At 35.4% G+C, this 14,606-nt stretch overlaps 2 protein-coding genes across 2 annotated transcripts in view; one reads left to right on the top strand and one right to left on the bottom strand.

Annotated features, from left to right (window-relative positions):
- LOC306848361 (inactive ubiquitin carboxyl-terminal hydrolase 53-like) overlaps positions 1-6,960 on the top strand; it is a 48,634-nt gene extending 41,674 nt beyond the window's left edge. Inside the window, exons 16-18 of the mRNA XM_079382864.1 lie at positions 2,272-2,323; positions 3,868-4,544; positions 5,690-6,960. Of these exons, the coding sequence (XP_079238990.1) occupies positions 2,272-2,323; positions 3,868-4,544; positions 5,690-5,769 (809 nt within the window). The 3' untranslated portion in view covers positions 5,770-6,960. The remainder of the gene's footprint in view (positions 1-2,271; positions 2,324-3,867; positions 4,545-5,689) is intronic.
- Positions 6,961-7,165: 205 nt separating this feature from the next.
- Positions 7,166-14,606, bottom strand: part of LOC306870432 (FRAS1-related extracellular matrix protein 1-like) — a gene marked incomplete at its 5' end in the record, with an annotated part of 27,795 nt that continues 20,354 nt past the window's right edge. Inside the window, 11 exons of the mRNA XM_079417699.1 lie at positions 7,166-7,816; positions 11,012-11,097; positions 11,568-11,683; positions 11,779-11,895; positions 11,979-12,155; positions 12,314-12,361; positions 13,285-13,487; positions 13,614-13,760; positions 13,897-13,966; positions 14,061-14,190; positions 14,406-14,550. Coding sequence (XP_079273825.1) covers positions 7,617-7,816; positions 11,012-11,097; positions 11,568-11,683; positions 11,779-11,895; positions 11,979-12,155; positions 12,314-12,361; positions 13,285-13,487; positions 13,614-13,760; positions 13,897-13,966; positions 14,061-14,190; positions 14,406-14,550 — 1,439 coding nt within the window. The 3' untranslated portion in view covers positions 7,166-7,616. The remainder of the gene's footprint in view (positions 7,817-11,011; positions 11,098-11,567; positions 11,684-11,778; positions 11,896-11,978; positions 12,156-12,313; positions 12,362-13,284; positions 13,488-13,613; positions 13,761-13,896; positions 13,967-14,060; positions 14,191-14,405; positions 14,551-14,606) is intronic.

The raw sequence follows: 14,606 nt of genomic DNA, 5'->3' as shown, positions 1-14,606 counted from the left end.
GCAAATAACAAATATACATAAACTAAAACAATTAATTACCAATGAAACACTATTTTATATATATATATATATTATTATTTATAATTTTTTATTAAATACGTTTGTATAGTTTTTATAAATGTTTATTTTAAAATATTTAATTTTATTTGTATTTATTTACTTAAGAAACTTTTCTTAATGATTTTAGTTTTGGGTTCAGTTCTGCTAATAATTTTTCTGATAATGAAATAAAAAGAAAAGCTAATTCAAAATGTTAATAAATATGATAATATATTGTATATAAAATGCTCAAATAAAACTGATTTCATGGCACCAGCTGATATTCTACATTTAATTTTCAACCAGAATATTACACTGTGTTTGTGGGCATGAATGGTGTCTCAAATCGTGCCGCTTCTTGAAAAGATATGATGTTACTGATGATTTATTTATTATTATTTGCTTTGTAGTAGATTAAACCTTTGAAAAAAACTATCTCCTAAACTTGCGTCAGTGGAGGGACTCGTCGTGTGGTGGTTTCTTCTGGCTTCGCCAGTATTTTATTTCTTTTTTATCAATATTGCAACAACGTTATCCAATATTGCAAGTCATGGCCATCAAATGGAGGTTCTTCTCATGAGGCTTAGCAGCTTAAACAGGACAGGCTTGAAAAACCAGGAAATGGGGTCTAAAGTCCAATCCCCTCATAATTGCATGCTAGCCAAAGGGATTTAGCTGTTAATGCGCTGGGGAAAAAATAACTGAAGTGTGTGTGGATCCATCACACTCATACACGCACACTGCTGGCTGAGTCTCAGGGGGCTTGACATGGGGGCAGTGACTGTACACCGATGCAAAGACGAACCGACAATCCCATGATGCCAAGGAAGTGTAGGTCGAATTACTTTTCTGTTGTATTCTATTCATTATATTTGATTTGCATTAAAATTGTCAATGGATATGTATTGGTTCAGAGTTAGTTTTTTTTTTTTTCATGTTAAAATTGCATTCAAAGTATGGCTCACAGAACTTTTACAGCAAAACAAATCTTTAAATCCTCATCACTGACTTGTCTACCAGTAAAGTGAAGTGTTCATCTTTAGCGCTCTCTAGTGTTGCACTTTTTATTAGATCCCTTCATTATAGACCGCCATTAAATTACTTGAACATTTTTTTTAACATATTACCTTTATAAATAGGAATTTGAAGTGGGAAATATTAATATATATTTAGATTTATTGTTTTCCATTGTGTGTGTGTGTGTACGTACGTATAGATAGATAGATAGATAGATAGATAGATAGATAGATATAGAGAGAGATACTAATTATACTAAAATATATTTACTATATATTATATTCAAATGTATATCTTAAAAGGTTTTTAGTAAGAGAGACATTCTCGTTTTTTTCTCTATGTATGCATGAATTAAGAAATGTTTTAGTAAAACTGAGTAACATTCATTTTAATGAAGAGAGAACGCATTAAACATTTATGTTTATGTACTTCTGTGAGCAGTAAATAATGTCATCTGTATTTTTTAAATTTTAGAAGAAACGTTCAGAAGAAAAGTTTAGTTTTTATTGTTTGGTCAACTTTTAGAAGTACACTAGCATTATAGTGTATTTTATAGATTTATGTACTAAAATCCACAAATTACATTTTTGATTTCCTTTAATAAGCAGCTAATCTGTCACTGGAAAACTGCACTGATGAAGATTGTTGTTGTGAGTTCTTTCCTGACAATCTTACTGTTATTTTGTGCACCGTAGCATGTGAATGTGTTCCCAGCATGCATCTGTGTAGTCATACGTCCCACAGTCCACCTGACAGCTACTCAGATTTAAAGCTTTGGTCTCTACAGCAACACATCGAAACATGTTTTCTCTTTAGACTCACTTGGCATGGCACGGCCACTTTTATGATGCCCTTTACCCCTCGAGCTCATTGTTAACAAGCCATTGGGAGCGCAGAGAAGCTGGTTTGAGCCGGATGGCCCAGCCTGGGCCCCTTCTCTCTGGACTTGTGTGCTTTAGACAGGCCAAGAGCCGCCTGCTGAGCGCTGCCCGCCAGAGACCCCACTGAGACCCAGACAATACCCCAGCCCTGAGCCCTTACATAACACGTCTGCACTCACCCACGGCCTCAGTCTGTGTCCAGAGATTCTGTCTTTCACACTGCTTTTCAGTGCAGAAATATTTGAGATGTGTAGTTTATTATTAATACATATACATTAAAGAATGCATGCAACAGTACATTAAAGATGAATGTTTTTATTCATTTATTTTGTAGGTGACCACCAAAAGAAAACACGTGATCATTCCACGAGTCCTGTTATTCCAAGGTATGTTATTTGGAAAAAATGAATGCATGAGGCTTTGAATGTTTTACTTGCAATTTTTTTGTGTGCTTTCCATATGCAGAAATATTCACATGCATAAAACCTGAAAATGTGTAAAGAAAGAAAGACAGTTTCAAGTGTCACTTAAGTTTCCAAAAAAAAAATTGTCATATTAATCCGTTTTTATTTGCATAAGATGACCCTTATATGCTTTGGGCTCTATGGAAATACATACTGATACACAATGTCTTGTGGCTCAGGTCATAAATGTTTTGATACAAACAATAAATACATAAAAAGTACACTGTAGCATACTTTTAAAAATAATACTTATTATGGAAATAATAGTAATTAAAATTGTAATAATAACTTACAGTATGTTTGAATGGAATGTTTTCAGACACAACTGCATGTTGATTGCAATAAATTGAAAATGTAATATAGTTGAAATTCATATTAAATGCAATTAGCAGAACTTCACACTTCTAAGTACATCATCTTTATATGTAATTTCATAATTGCTTCTACTGTCTTTGAAATATGGTTAAAGTACTGCTGAACATGATTGAAGTACAGACAAGCATTTACAGTGAACTAAAATACACTTAAATGTCATTTTTATTTAAACTTTTACACATTTGTAATAGTTGCAATTTAGTATATTCAAAATAAATAAAAATATATGATTTAAAATATATCCATTTTAAATGTAATATGAAATAACACTACAGTTCAAGTTGTTTCTTTAGTATGTTAGTCAATACATCAAAATAAGTGTACTTTAAAACATGACAAAAATGAGTAAAATTACAATGATTTATAATGTAAAATAAAACTTTTAATGACAAAATGCACTTTTTAGAAGTGTACTTAAGTGTGTTAAACATTAAACCCCCGGTTTCACAGACAAGGCTTAAGCCTAGTCCCAGACTAAAGTGTAAGTCTGAGCTGTTTTAACTGAAAGAAATTTGCACTGACTGATCTTCAAATATATCAGTGCCATTGTTTTGTCTCAAGATGCACACCGGTCATGTTTCTTTCTAAGGCATGTTAATAAAAGTTACTTAAATGTCCTTATTGAACTACGGCCTAATCCTGGTTTAGTCTAAACCCTGTCTGGGAAACCGGGCCTAAGTGTCTCTCTTTAAATGCACTTAAGTGGCCTTTTATTTCATTAATATTCTATTATCTGCCAGTACCTTTTTTATTCTTTTAAGATTTACACTACAACTACACAGTCAGTACTCTTAAGTGCACTTCTTCTCAAAGTTCTTTGTTAATACTTTATTTTAAGGTCTTCTTGTTACACGTTACATGTACTTACTATTATAATATCAATAAATTATGCTTAATTGCATGCAAGTAACCCTAATCCTAACCCTAACTATATAGTAAGTACATTTAGTTAATTAATATTACTCGGTACTTAAATGTATAATTACACTGTAACAAAGACAGCTTAAAATAAAGCGTAACCAGTTCTTTTTAAAGGTAATATGGACAAATATGAGGTAGATATAAGACAAGCCTTCTGGTTTATCCTACAGGAGACAAGCTTTTCGATACAACCCTGCTAAGGAGAGGATGGAGAAGACTGAGGTAGAACGAGCACACGCAGTAAACGGGAACCCCATCTCTCCTAATTTCACCAAGACCAGCAGTTCAGAGTGGAACAGCTCTGATGATCTTGCTGGACCCTTTTCCGAGCAGGAGGATTCCTCATCACAAGCTGACTTTCCTCCTCCGGTTCCCTCTCGGACTCGGTCTCACGCCACGGCTCCACCAGTGCCTCCCAAACCTCCCATCCTGAGCTCAGAGAACCGGCGACGAGATCCCCATCCACCCAGCCCTCGACGTGTTCCTCGAAACGGCTCGGCTCTGTCCCAAACCGTCCTGCAGAAGTGGCTGGAAAGCTCGGACTCGAGCTCCAAGTCTGGCTCCTCTGATCAGGAGAGGAACGATCTGTTGGCGAGTGAGGGTGAGGAGAGGTTCTCCAGCTTTCCCAAACCTGTGGCTGTCTCTCCTGTCATCCCCAGCACGTACTTCTCTGTGGACAGCTGCATGACGGACACGTACCGTGCCAAGTACCATAAAAAGAGACCTGCTCTGTATGTGATGGCAGACTCTAGAGCTGGAGATCACACCTCGTCCGGTGAAAGTGATTATGGGGAAAGACTATCACCGGCTCCTTCAGAGACACACAGCAGAGCCACAGCACTGCCAGGTAAACATCACACTCTAATACATGGACAGCTTTCTTAATGTAGCTGTTAATACCATAATTTGGCATCGTTTTATAGTTGATGCAGTCACTTACACTAAGTAAATAAATACACACTATATTGGCAAAAGTATTGGGACACCCCCTTCTAATGAACAGGTTTGACTACTTTAGTAATTTCCACGAGAACAAATCTTAATGTTAAAGCATGTAATGATACCAAATTAGCATACTAAAGTAGTCAAACCTGTTCATTATTCATTGTATGTATATATATATATATATATGTGTATGTATATAGCATCATGTACTGCATTAAGCTAACCGATACTTGTCATAGCACTTGCAAATTATTGTTCTTTTGTTGGTTTTGTCTGATTCTATTGACCTCATTTGTAAATCGCTTTGGATTAGTATCATTAGTATTATTTTATTTATATAAACTGTACAGTTGCAATAATATTATTTGTTTGGTTTTGTTTAGTTTTTTCTTTGTTTTCAAACATTAAACTATAGAACTTTTGTTTATATAAATTTATTTGTGTGTGGTTTTAGGGTATATACTTTTTTATATTCTTAATAAATAGATAAATATATAGAAACATCTATCATAATCTAATCCAATAATCTAATAATTATTATTGTTATTTTATATATTAACAGTAGTAACAATGCTAATATTTATGGTTGTTGTTTTATTTCCTTTAGAGCTTTTGTTTATATATACGTGTGTGTGTGTGTGTGTGTGTGTGTGTGTGTGTGTGTGTGTGTTGTAGGGAATATACTTTTTTATAATTATTTAATAAATAGATAATATGAACATCTATCATAATCTAATCCGATAATCTAATAATGAATTAAAATTAAATGTATATCCATAATATATATCCACGTGTGTGTGTGTTTTAGTAGTAGTAGTGTTATATAGTTTTTCCAAAAAACTGTCATATGTTACATAATTGTGCCAAATTGTGAATAATTTCATGCTTATTTTTTTTGTAGTGCCTACTACTCTGTTGTCATTTATCTTAATTTAGACATAATCTGGTATCATTGGTGACTCATTTCTAGTCCCTTTCCTAATTTCATTAGTCTGATAATACTGTTTAAATGATAACTCAATGCTCATTTTTCTGTTTGTTTTTCAGTTCATGCTTCCAGTAATAAACCCACTGCTAAATGGAACCCAGTTTCAGTGAAAGGCCTGGATGAGCACGGCTTTCTCTGACAGCAGATCTCGTGCGATCACGCTCCGAGGCCTTCTCCTGAAGAAGTGTTTGTGTAGTATGCATTCAAACACAGTGCGTGGCAGTATCAGACTTTAATTTGCACATTTTTAAGCCAAAAGAGAACAATATTACGCAACTTAAAAGACAAAATTCCAAAACACTCCTTAGGCTTAAGAATATTCGATGTAACTTAAGACTAGCAAAAAAATACGACTGATTGTCCAATGACAGTTTGCCCTAAAATAGACCCAACATATGATAAAGTGCTTTAGTTGGTTTGGAGGGATGCGTTTCTGTTCACTGCTTCTGATTTTTCTCTGTTCTGGTTGTTTTTTGGAGGGAGGAGCTGCTAAAAGATCTGATTGTATCTTCAGAAGGTGAAGCTGCTAAATGTGAAACCGTTCCTGTGTTTAGTAAGAACTGCTTTTGAAAAGCAAAATTAAGATTAATGTTTGATAGCCTTTTTTGTTGGTTTAGGTGTGTGATATCTCTTTTTTTTATTATTATTATTATTATTATTATTTAGTCCCTCATCAATAATTTAAATGTTTTCACCCTTTTATGATGTTAAGATCAGTTTTTCGACCAATGTGCACAGAAATTATAGAGAAGACACTGGAGATTAAATTGTTTGGTCATTTATAAGTAAAAAGTGGAATTTGACATCTTTGGAACGAGACAAGTTGTATATTTTGTCATTATTTGTATGATGTTTTGTATATTGCTAGGCAGAACACTGAAAAGTGCCTTTTGTATGTAAAGCTGGGATAAAGGTGTTATTTGTCAAATGTTAACTTTCTAAATTCTTTTATAATATTGTAGTTAATTTTGGTTAAGAACTTTTAATAAACTGATTTATTTAAGCATAACATGGTTGCCTAATTTGTGAATATTTAGACTGCCATTCAGTGAGATTTTAATGCTTTTATAAGAAGTCTCTTCTGCTCAGGCTGCATTTCTTACAGAAATACAGTAAAAACAGTAATATTATAAAAGTGTTTTCTATTTTAATATATTTTTAAAATGTAATTTATACCCGTGATGCAAAGCTGTATTTTCAGCATCATTACTTCAGTCTTCAGTGTCACATGATCCTTCAGAAATCATTCTAATATACAATATTTTGTAACGTAAATGTCTTTACTGCCAATTTTGACCAATTTAATGCTGAATAAACACAAACTCAACTCAAACGTTTGCATGGCATAGTGTTTTTAAAAATCAAAGTAAATATATATAAACAATTCTTATAAGAGCTCTATGCATACAATTTCTTTTTATAAGATTAACTTTTTTACACCAACTGAGAGCTTAGAATATTTTTGGGGTTAATATTTTTTCAATCTCTGACACATTAGCAAAACAAATTTGCAGAAAAATCAAAATGATAAAATTTCATGTCAGAAAATTTTATTACAAATTAGTTATCTTTGCAGTGACATTTTAAGAATTTTTATCATGCTAAAAAAAATGCTAACTAAAAAATTATACATATAAATATCATAGCTACAAAATCTAAAAGACCCCATTCCCATAACATACAGAGCACAGACAGTAATAAATATATATATATATATAATACAAATAACATTGATTAGCATACAGTATATTACATTTACATTAAAACACGTGACATGACTGTCTCTGAGTTAGAGAAAATGTTTTGTGATCATGTCACCCTCGGGCTTAGAAACATGGCACACAGTTGTTAACGTGGCTGTTCTCTAACAGACAGAGTCTGAAGTGCATGAGCAGACAACAAACCACAGTCCAGCACGGTCACATCATGATTAGCATGTGCACTAAGTAGTAGAGAAGTAGTGTCCTCAGGTTATGTCAAGCCTGTTCACATTTTAACGTGACACACATAGCGGTGTCCCTTCCCTTTCTTACAGTCTCGTATCTGCCACTTCGTCTTCCTCCAGACCAGGACACACTTTGTTCCCTTCTTCCTATTTTTAGGAGGGCTCCGCCTCCAGTTGGTGTAAGTGACCGGCTCTCCACCCACCCACTCCCAGCGGCCTTTGCTGTCAAGATCATTCAGACCTGTGGTTAAACACAGAGAGCAATGAGTTCATGTTTAACCCTTTAAATCCTACCGGGTCACACTTTAGTTTGTGGACAAGTTCTTGCTATTAATTAACTGACTTTTGTCTCAAACTCCTAATTTGCTGCTTATTAATAGTAAGGTAGTTTAGGTATGGGGTAGCATTAAAGGAACTAAAATAAAGCATTAACACGTGCTTTATAAGTACTAATAAACAGCCAATATGCTAGTAATATGTACAGTATACTAAGCCAACTAGTTACAGTTTTTCTCAATTGCTTAAACATATTTCTTGAAATAATTCCTCTTTTTTTTGCAAAACTCTAAACATGAATCCATAACTTCTAACTCACTCAATTCCCCAACTTTCCCATATTCAGGTCAAAATGAAGCTCTCCACTCAAAACATCTCAATCTTGCTGAAAAACCAAACTTTGCTCTCAGACATGACACACACACCCTCAAACAACACACACTACAACAACACAGTTTTAAACACTGATGAGATCAATTCAAAACAATACTACAAAAACCAGTAATAAGTGTGGTTCTCCCCAAATGTTTTATTCCTCAATTTAATATACTGTAGAGTGCAGTACAACAACAAAAATAATTCTTCTGCCCTAGTATCCCGTCTTGGGTCTGGGACGGGCCAAAGAACCTCGTCAACATCACAGGCTATACTGACCCTGGCCAGGCAGCGGGGGTAAAATCCTCTCGCATGCCTGATGTCCTTGTGTCATTCTTCACAAACAAGATAAACAAAATGCTTGGTCATGTTGTCAATATAACAGTGCACTCTGTTAGTGTTACCTGATGTAAACTATGGCAATACTGTACTGAAATGCTTCTTATCTATGCCATATATCCATTTCAAAAGGACAAATGTACACATTACTGCATGTGGGATATTGATTGAAAGAGACTGGATATGATTCACAGTTACACTTTTACTAGTGGTCTGACCAAAATAAATAAAACATCACAACGTCATTGTGAAATAGAAAAGAAATATGTGCACAAAGGCAAAAATAAAAATGAGAAAGTCCAGTGTCAGAAATTGTAACTCTTGTGTTGTCCTCGGCACCTTAAAAAAAAAAAAGTTGCGCCAACTTAAATTTTGAAGATTTTTGAGTTTTCTCAGCTTCTTGTTTTAAGTTTATACAACAAAAAGTTGAGAATCTCCTACAAAAATAAGTTGAGAGAACTCAAAAATCTGCTGAAGCTGGTTGCCTTCAAATTTTAAGTTGGCTCAACTTTTTTCTTTTTTTTTTACAGTGTGCTTTCCAATTGAAGGTTCATGAGATGCACCTTTGAGCTATTACAGAGAACTGGTTTGTCATTGGTTGATCTATATTCTCTTCATTAGTGAAAGTCAAGATTCACTTGAACTATTCGTGCCAAATTTATTAAAAGTAATAGAAATGTGTAGAAAATATGCTTGACCATTAATGACAACTTGATCAACCATTTTGCATTTACTGTAATGACTTACACGATGAACTAATGACTTGAGGTTTTGAAGGGTAAGACTATAGCACAGAGAACATGATATTAGCAAATGATAATGTAGGAAACCGCAGAAAAATGTACATAATCAGTTGCATGAATGTACCAAAGCAATCACAACTTAAATTATTTATGATGTGCACAAATGACTAGATGATGTGGAGAATTTCATTTCTGATCTGACAAATGCACCAAAGACCGCTGACTTTGGCCCTTTTATATCCATCGAAACTTCTGATTGGTGTGTGATACATTTAGACTCCTAGTGTTTCCACCTGGGTAATTGTGTGCTAATTGAGCTCAAACTGTGCAGACTTGAGGGAACAATATTGAATGCTAGTGCTTTCTAAATGACCACATGGTGCAAGCACTGAGAAATGTAAAAAGTAAAGTAAAGTCGTGACGTATTGTCAAGTATGGTGACCCATACTCGAAATTGGTGCTCTGCGTTTAACCCATCCATCCAAGTGCACACACACAGCAGTGAGTAGTGAACAAATGCACGCGCGCACACACACACACACCCGGAGCAGTGGGCAGCCATGCTGCAGCGCCCGGGGAGCAGTTGGGGGTTCGGTGTCTTGCTCAAGGGCACCTCAGTCGTGGTATTGAGGGTGGAGAGAGCGCTGGACATTCACTCCCCCCACCTACAATTCCTGCCGGCCGGGGACTCGAACTCGCAACCTTTCGATTACGAGTCCGACTCTCTAACCATTAGGCCACGACTTCCCACAAATGACTAGATGTAGGGATTTGTGTAGAGTTCTGCAGTGACAGTTCACCAAATCTGACTCGTGTCAAAGCAGGGGAATAGTGTTTATAGTTTAGGGAAATGGGTGTGCTTTTTGAAAAATGGTGTTATGGTTTTGAAATTTTAGTTCAAAAGCCTGGTTATAGTGTTTTAGCAATCGAGAAAAACTGTAATAGAGAGAATTGGTCCCTAAAGTGTTACCTCCTACAGTATCATAACTGATACTCAAAGGCCTCTAAATGATCAACATGATCATAACTTTGCTGAAAAACCAGTTGTACACAATCTGCTACATCTCTTCCGGTAGTTTATACAATTTTTAGCAAATTTTAAAATATAATTCTAAAAATGTCCACGTTCTGTGTGTGTGTGTGTGTGTGTGTGAGTGTATATATATATATATATATATATATATATATATATATATAAAATGTCCGAATATAACATTCGGTTTACTTGATTATCTGTACATATATTTTGAAAAACATGGTAAAATGTATCAAATATGATCATCAGGCTTTTAAGGAATGTTTCTATGCTCATCTCTCAATCATCACTGCATTGTATCATCTGACTAAGATAATATTATTGCCAGATATAGAGTGACATGATATTTATATGCATGTTTAGTAGTCTGATATATACTGTTATGAAGATCTCATTGATTTACATTACAAGCATCAGAATTTTACTTTTTTGTCATATAAATATCAGTGTATTTTTGCTCAGTTTTGTCCTCTGAATAAAACTGCAGTGTTCCTTCTGCTTTTTTGACCTCCATATTCTCTAATATCATAATATATGAGCCATAAAAGCGCACATGCAAACTTTCATTTTTGGTATTTTAAAATATTTTGTCTGAAGGTTCAATAAACTCTTCTATTTCAAAACACTATAATCACACTGACTGCATAAAATCCAGAAAAAACGTTACCAATCCAAAAGGGTTTTCTGTCACTGAAGTCCCACAGCCAGTCCATGTCTCCTTTTGACAAAACACTGACCAGGTTCCCATTGTAGCTTGAGGAAACAAGTATTCAGTCAGTCACAGTGGTATTATTGCGAGGCTTTAACTGTGTCTTGAACATTGGGGGCACTGATTTTTTACCCTTTTTTTATTCTAGTTGCAAATTTTTAATTATTAGCAAATAATATTTTACAATATGCACACATTCACTATAATTTGTATGTGTAATATGCTGAAAAGGCTAAATATTTCTTGTCTCATCACATTCTGTAGGGAATTCAGGCTCTGCTTCTGTGAACAGTGAACCTTGCATACTTTGATTTGATTGGCCATTTCAGTCTTTCTGACTATGACGAGTGGGCAGACCAGCTTAATAAATGTCACTTTTAAAGTAAAAAAATGACCTTGTGCAGCAAATCAGTACAAGGATTTTAAATATTGGAGGGTTAATTTGGCCATTTCTAATTATTGGGGGGGACTTGTCACACCCTGTTATTTTTATCTAGCGTTTGCGCTGCCTGACCTCTCTCTGCAGGCCTGCACCGCGGTGCTCCATGTGGCTTTGCGCTCGGCGCTCAGTATGTAACAGTAGTTATTGTGATACGTCCATCCTCGAGGACATTTCTGTGCTTTCACAGTCTGGATTAGTGCAGAAAAGACCAGAAAACATTCAAATCATCATGAAATGCCAGTCATCATGACCTATAAATATTAAATACTGCAATGTTAACGACCTCATCATTCGGGGTCCAGGGCCTCCAGGAGTCCCCGTTACAGCGGAGCAGCTGAGCCGAGCTGTCGTTGTAATGCAGAAAGCCAGTGAGCTCTGGGGTGCAGGGTTTGGAGGACGGCTGGGGAGAGATAGAGCCAAACATGCAGGTTTATTTGCAAAATATAACTGTAAATGAATCAGACTTTTTCCAGACACTCTCACCTGAGTCGCGAGACGCTGTGCAGCTCTGGTGTTAGTGTGTGGGACGGTGTGCTGGGGTTTGGTCCTGTCGTGAGGAGAGTGCTGCTGCCCCCAGCTGGTCACCTGCACCCGAGCCTTTCTGTCAGACCCTAAGTTTGCACTGTCCTCCTCCACCGCCATCGACATGATACCGTGATACTGTAAGTGATTAGTAATACTAATATATCAATAAAGTGAATTATTTGTGATTTTATATAATAAATGGTAACAAAAATTAAGATCAAAAATGTTTTTGGACACAATGGATATGTCTAGTCCCAGCTGCTCTACTGCCATATTGTTTTTATTCTGCTTACTTTGTAAATGACATCAGATCCATGACGAATGGTTTCAGAAGGCTGAACCTGTGGATGAAAGTTCACCAAGTTATCATGAAAATTACTAGGGGGAAAAAGTGTTTTGTTTAATTACAACAAAGCTGTAATACATACAATATAATTCTAAATATATAAATATAATATTTTTAATAAAATTTTGATTACATAATGTCTAGGCAACTAACTGAAATGACACAAGTTGAAGTGTTAAAATGACTATGGCCCAGTTTCACAGACAGGGCTTAGACTAAATCAGGATTAGGCCATAGTTCAATAAGGACATTTAAGTAATTTTTATAAACATGCTTAGAAAAAACATTACTGGGGTGCATCTTGAGACAAAACAAAGGCACTGATATATTTTAAGATCAGTCAGTGCAAGTTTCTTTCAGTTGAAACAGCTCAGATTTACATTTTAGTCTGGGACTAGGCTTAAGCCTTGTCTGTGAAACCGGTTGTATAACTAAAATTAAAACTAATTGAAATAAAATTCATTATAAAACTGAAATAAATGAAAACTAAAATAAAAATGAAAACTAAAAACAAAAGCTAAAAACTCAAAATATTAATAAATACTACAATTGTATAAATAGACAGACAGACAGACAGACAGACAGACAGACAGACAGATAGACAGATAGATAGATAGATAGATAGATAGATAGATAGATAGATAGATAGATAGATAGATAGATAGATAGATAGATAGATAGATAGATAGATAGATAGATAGAAATATAACTAACATAACGTAAGTACTAAAATTACTAAACAGAAATGAAAATAAAGCTAAATAGAAATATGTCAAAAGCACATAACTAAATTAATAAAACTTTAATTTAAATTCAAATGAAAACTGAACATATATAATGTAACCCTACACAATTACAGTAAATTCTGTAATAGTATCAAAAGGCTTAATACTATTTTTTATGTTTGTATTGACTTACCACTTTCCCATTCCCAATGACTCGGAGTCTTTTCTTTGTAGCAGTGGGAGCTTGAACTATTATATCACCATCTCCTCTGATGTAGCCCTGAGAGAAAGGTAATGTCTCCACCTGGATGGAGCCGTGTTGACGGTACGGCCCCGGCTGCACCTCTCGGCCCTGAAGACCAGTGTCCGCTTTAAACCGGCCCTCTCTGCACTGCCCTTTACAAACAGCCAACAAATCATCTCACAACAATCATAATCTGGGATGTTTCATCACTGTGTGAAAAAGTTCCATTAAAGGAACGGTTCACCTAAATGTTGGTTTTCTGGAAAACTTGCACTAACCATTTATGTCCTTTATGAAGATGGTGGCTTTTGAGTTGTCTTTCAGCACTGCACCCACTGGAGAGACCAAATTAACCTCAAACTTCTCATCAGCTTCCTCTAAAGAGTCCTGAACAATCTCCACTTTCCATACTCGACTGACCACCCCTGGAAAAAGACACAATTTAAGTTCAGTTATCATTTATTTAGGTTTTAAATAACCTTCTGTTTTATATCTCAGTTCATTTTGTATTTGTATAAGCATTGCCACAATAAAACCCCGTGTTGGTGGATTACAAATGACCTGGGTCAAACTGAATCAGCGATGAAGCCGGTATAAAGTCTTTTCCAGCAAACGCTGTTAGTTCTTTCACCTATGAAAAATGAAAAATGCATATTAAAATCCTTTATTCTTCTTCACAAAAGAATAAAAAGCAACCAAATACACCATAACAAATAAAGCTATACCTGTATAGTCACATAAGACGAGTCCTGCACATTTCCCTTCCTCTGGATGGTCAGTGAGACTGACCCTTGACTCTCACATATTATATACTCAGTCCTGGTCAGCTGCACACTGGCCCAGCTGAACTCCAGTCTGACAGAGAGAATAACATTACACATCCTAATATACACAGACAACATGTCATCCAAGTGTATGGGTGGAGGTGAACGTTAAGAAATACTCACAAATAAGTATTGCTATAAGAAATGGTGATTGATGGACGATAAGGTCTAATGCAATTAAATAACTCAGTCACTAATCCTGCAAGAAAACAAAATCAAAGCAACATTTCAAAGCCGAAGGTTTACTTGTGAGAGACTCCGGTGTTTCCCAGCACATCAGAAACAGCAAACTCCAGACTGTCAGTTAAAGCATCCAGAGCAGAGTTTATGATGTAGACAATATTCCTTCTGTTCAGATCCTTCTGAGAGAAACGCTGCCTCACAAACTCACCTACAGACAAAGAGTTTACATCATGTGAATACAATAACACAGACAGACAGACAGAT

The sequence above is a fragment of the Barbus barbus genome, assembly GCF_936440315.1.
Source record: "Barbus barbus genome assembly, chromosome: 1".
In the NCBI taxonomy this organism is placed as follows: Eukaryota; Metazoa; Chordata; class Actinopteri; order Cypriniformes; family Cyprinidae; genus Barbus; species Barbus barbus.
The sequence above is the reverse complement of the archived record's forward strand: the minus strand, read 5'-3'. Positions and strand labels throughout refer to the sequence as shown.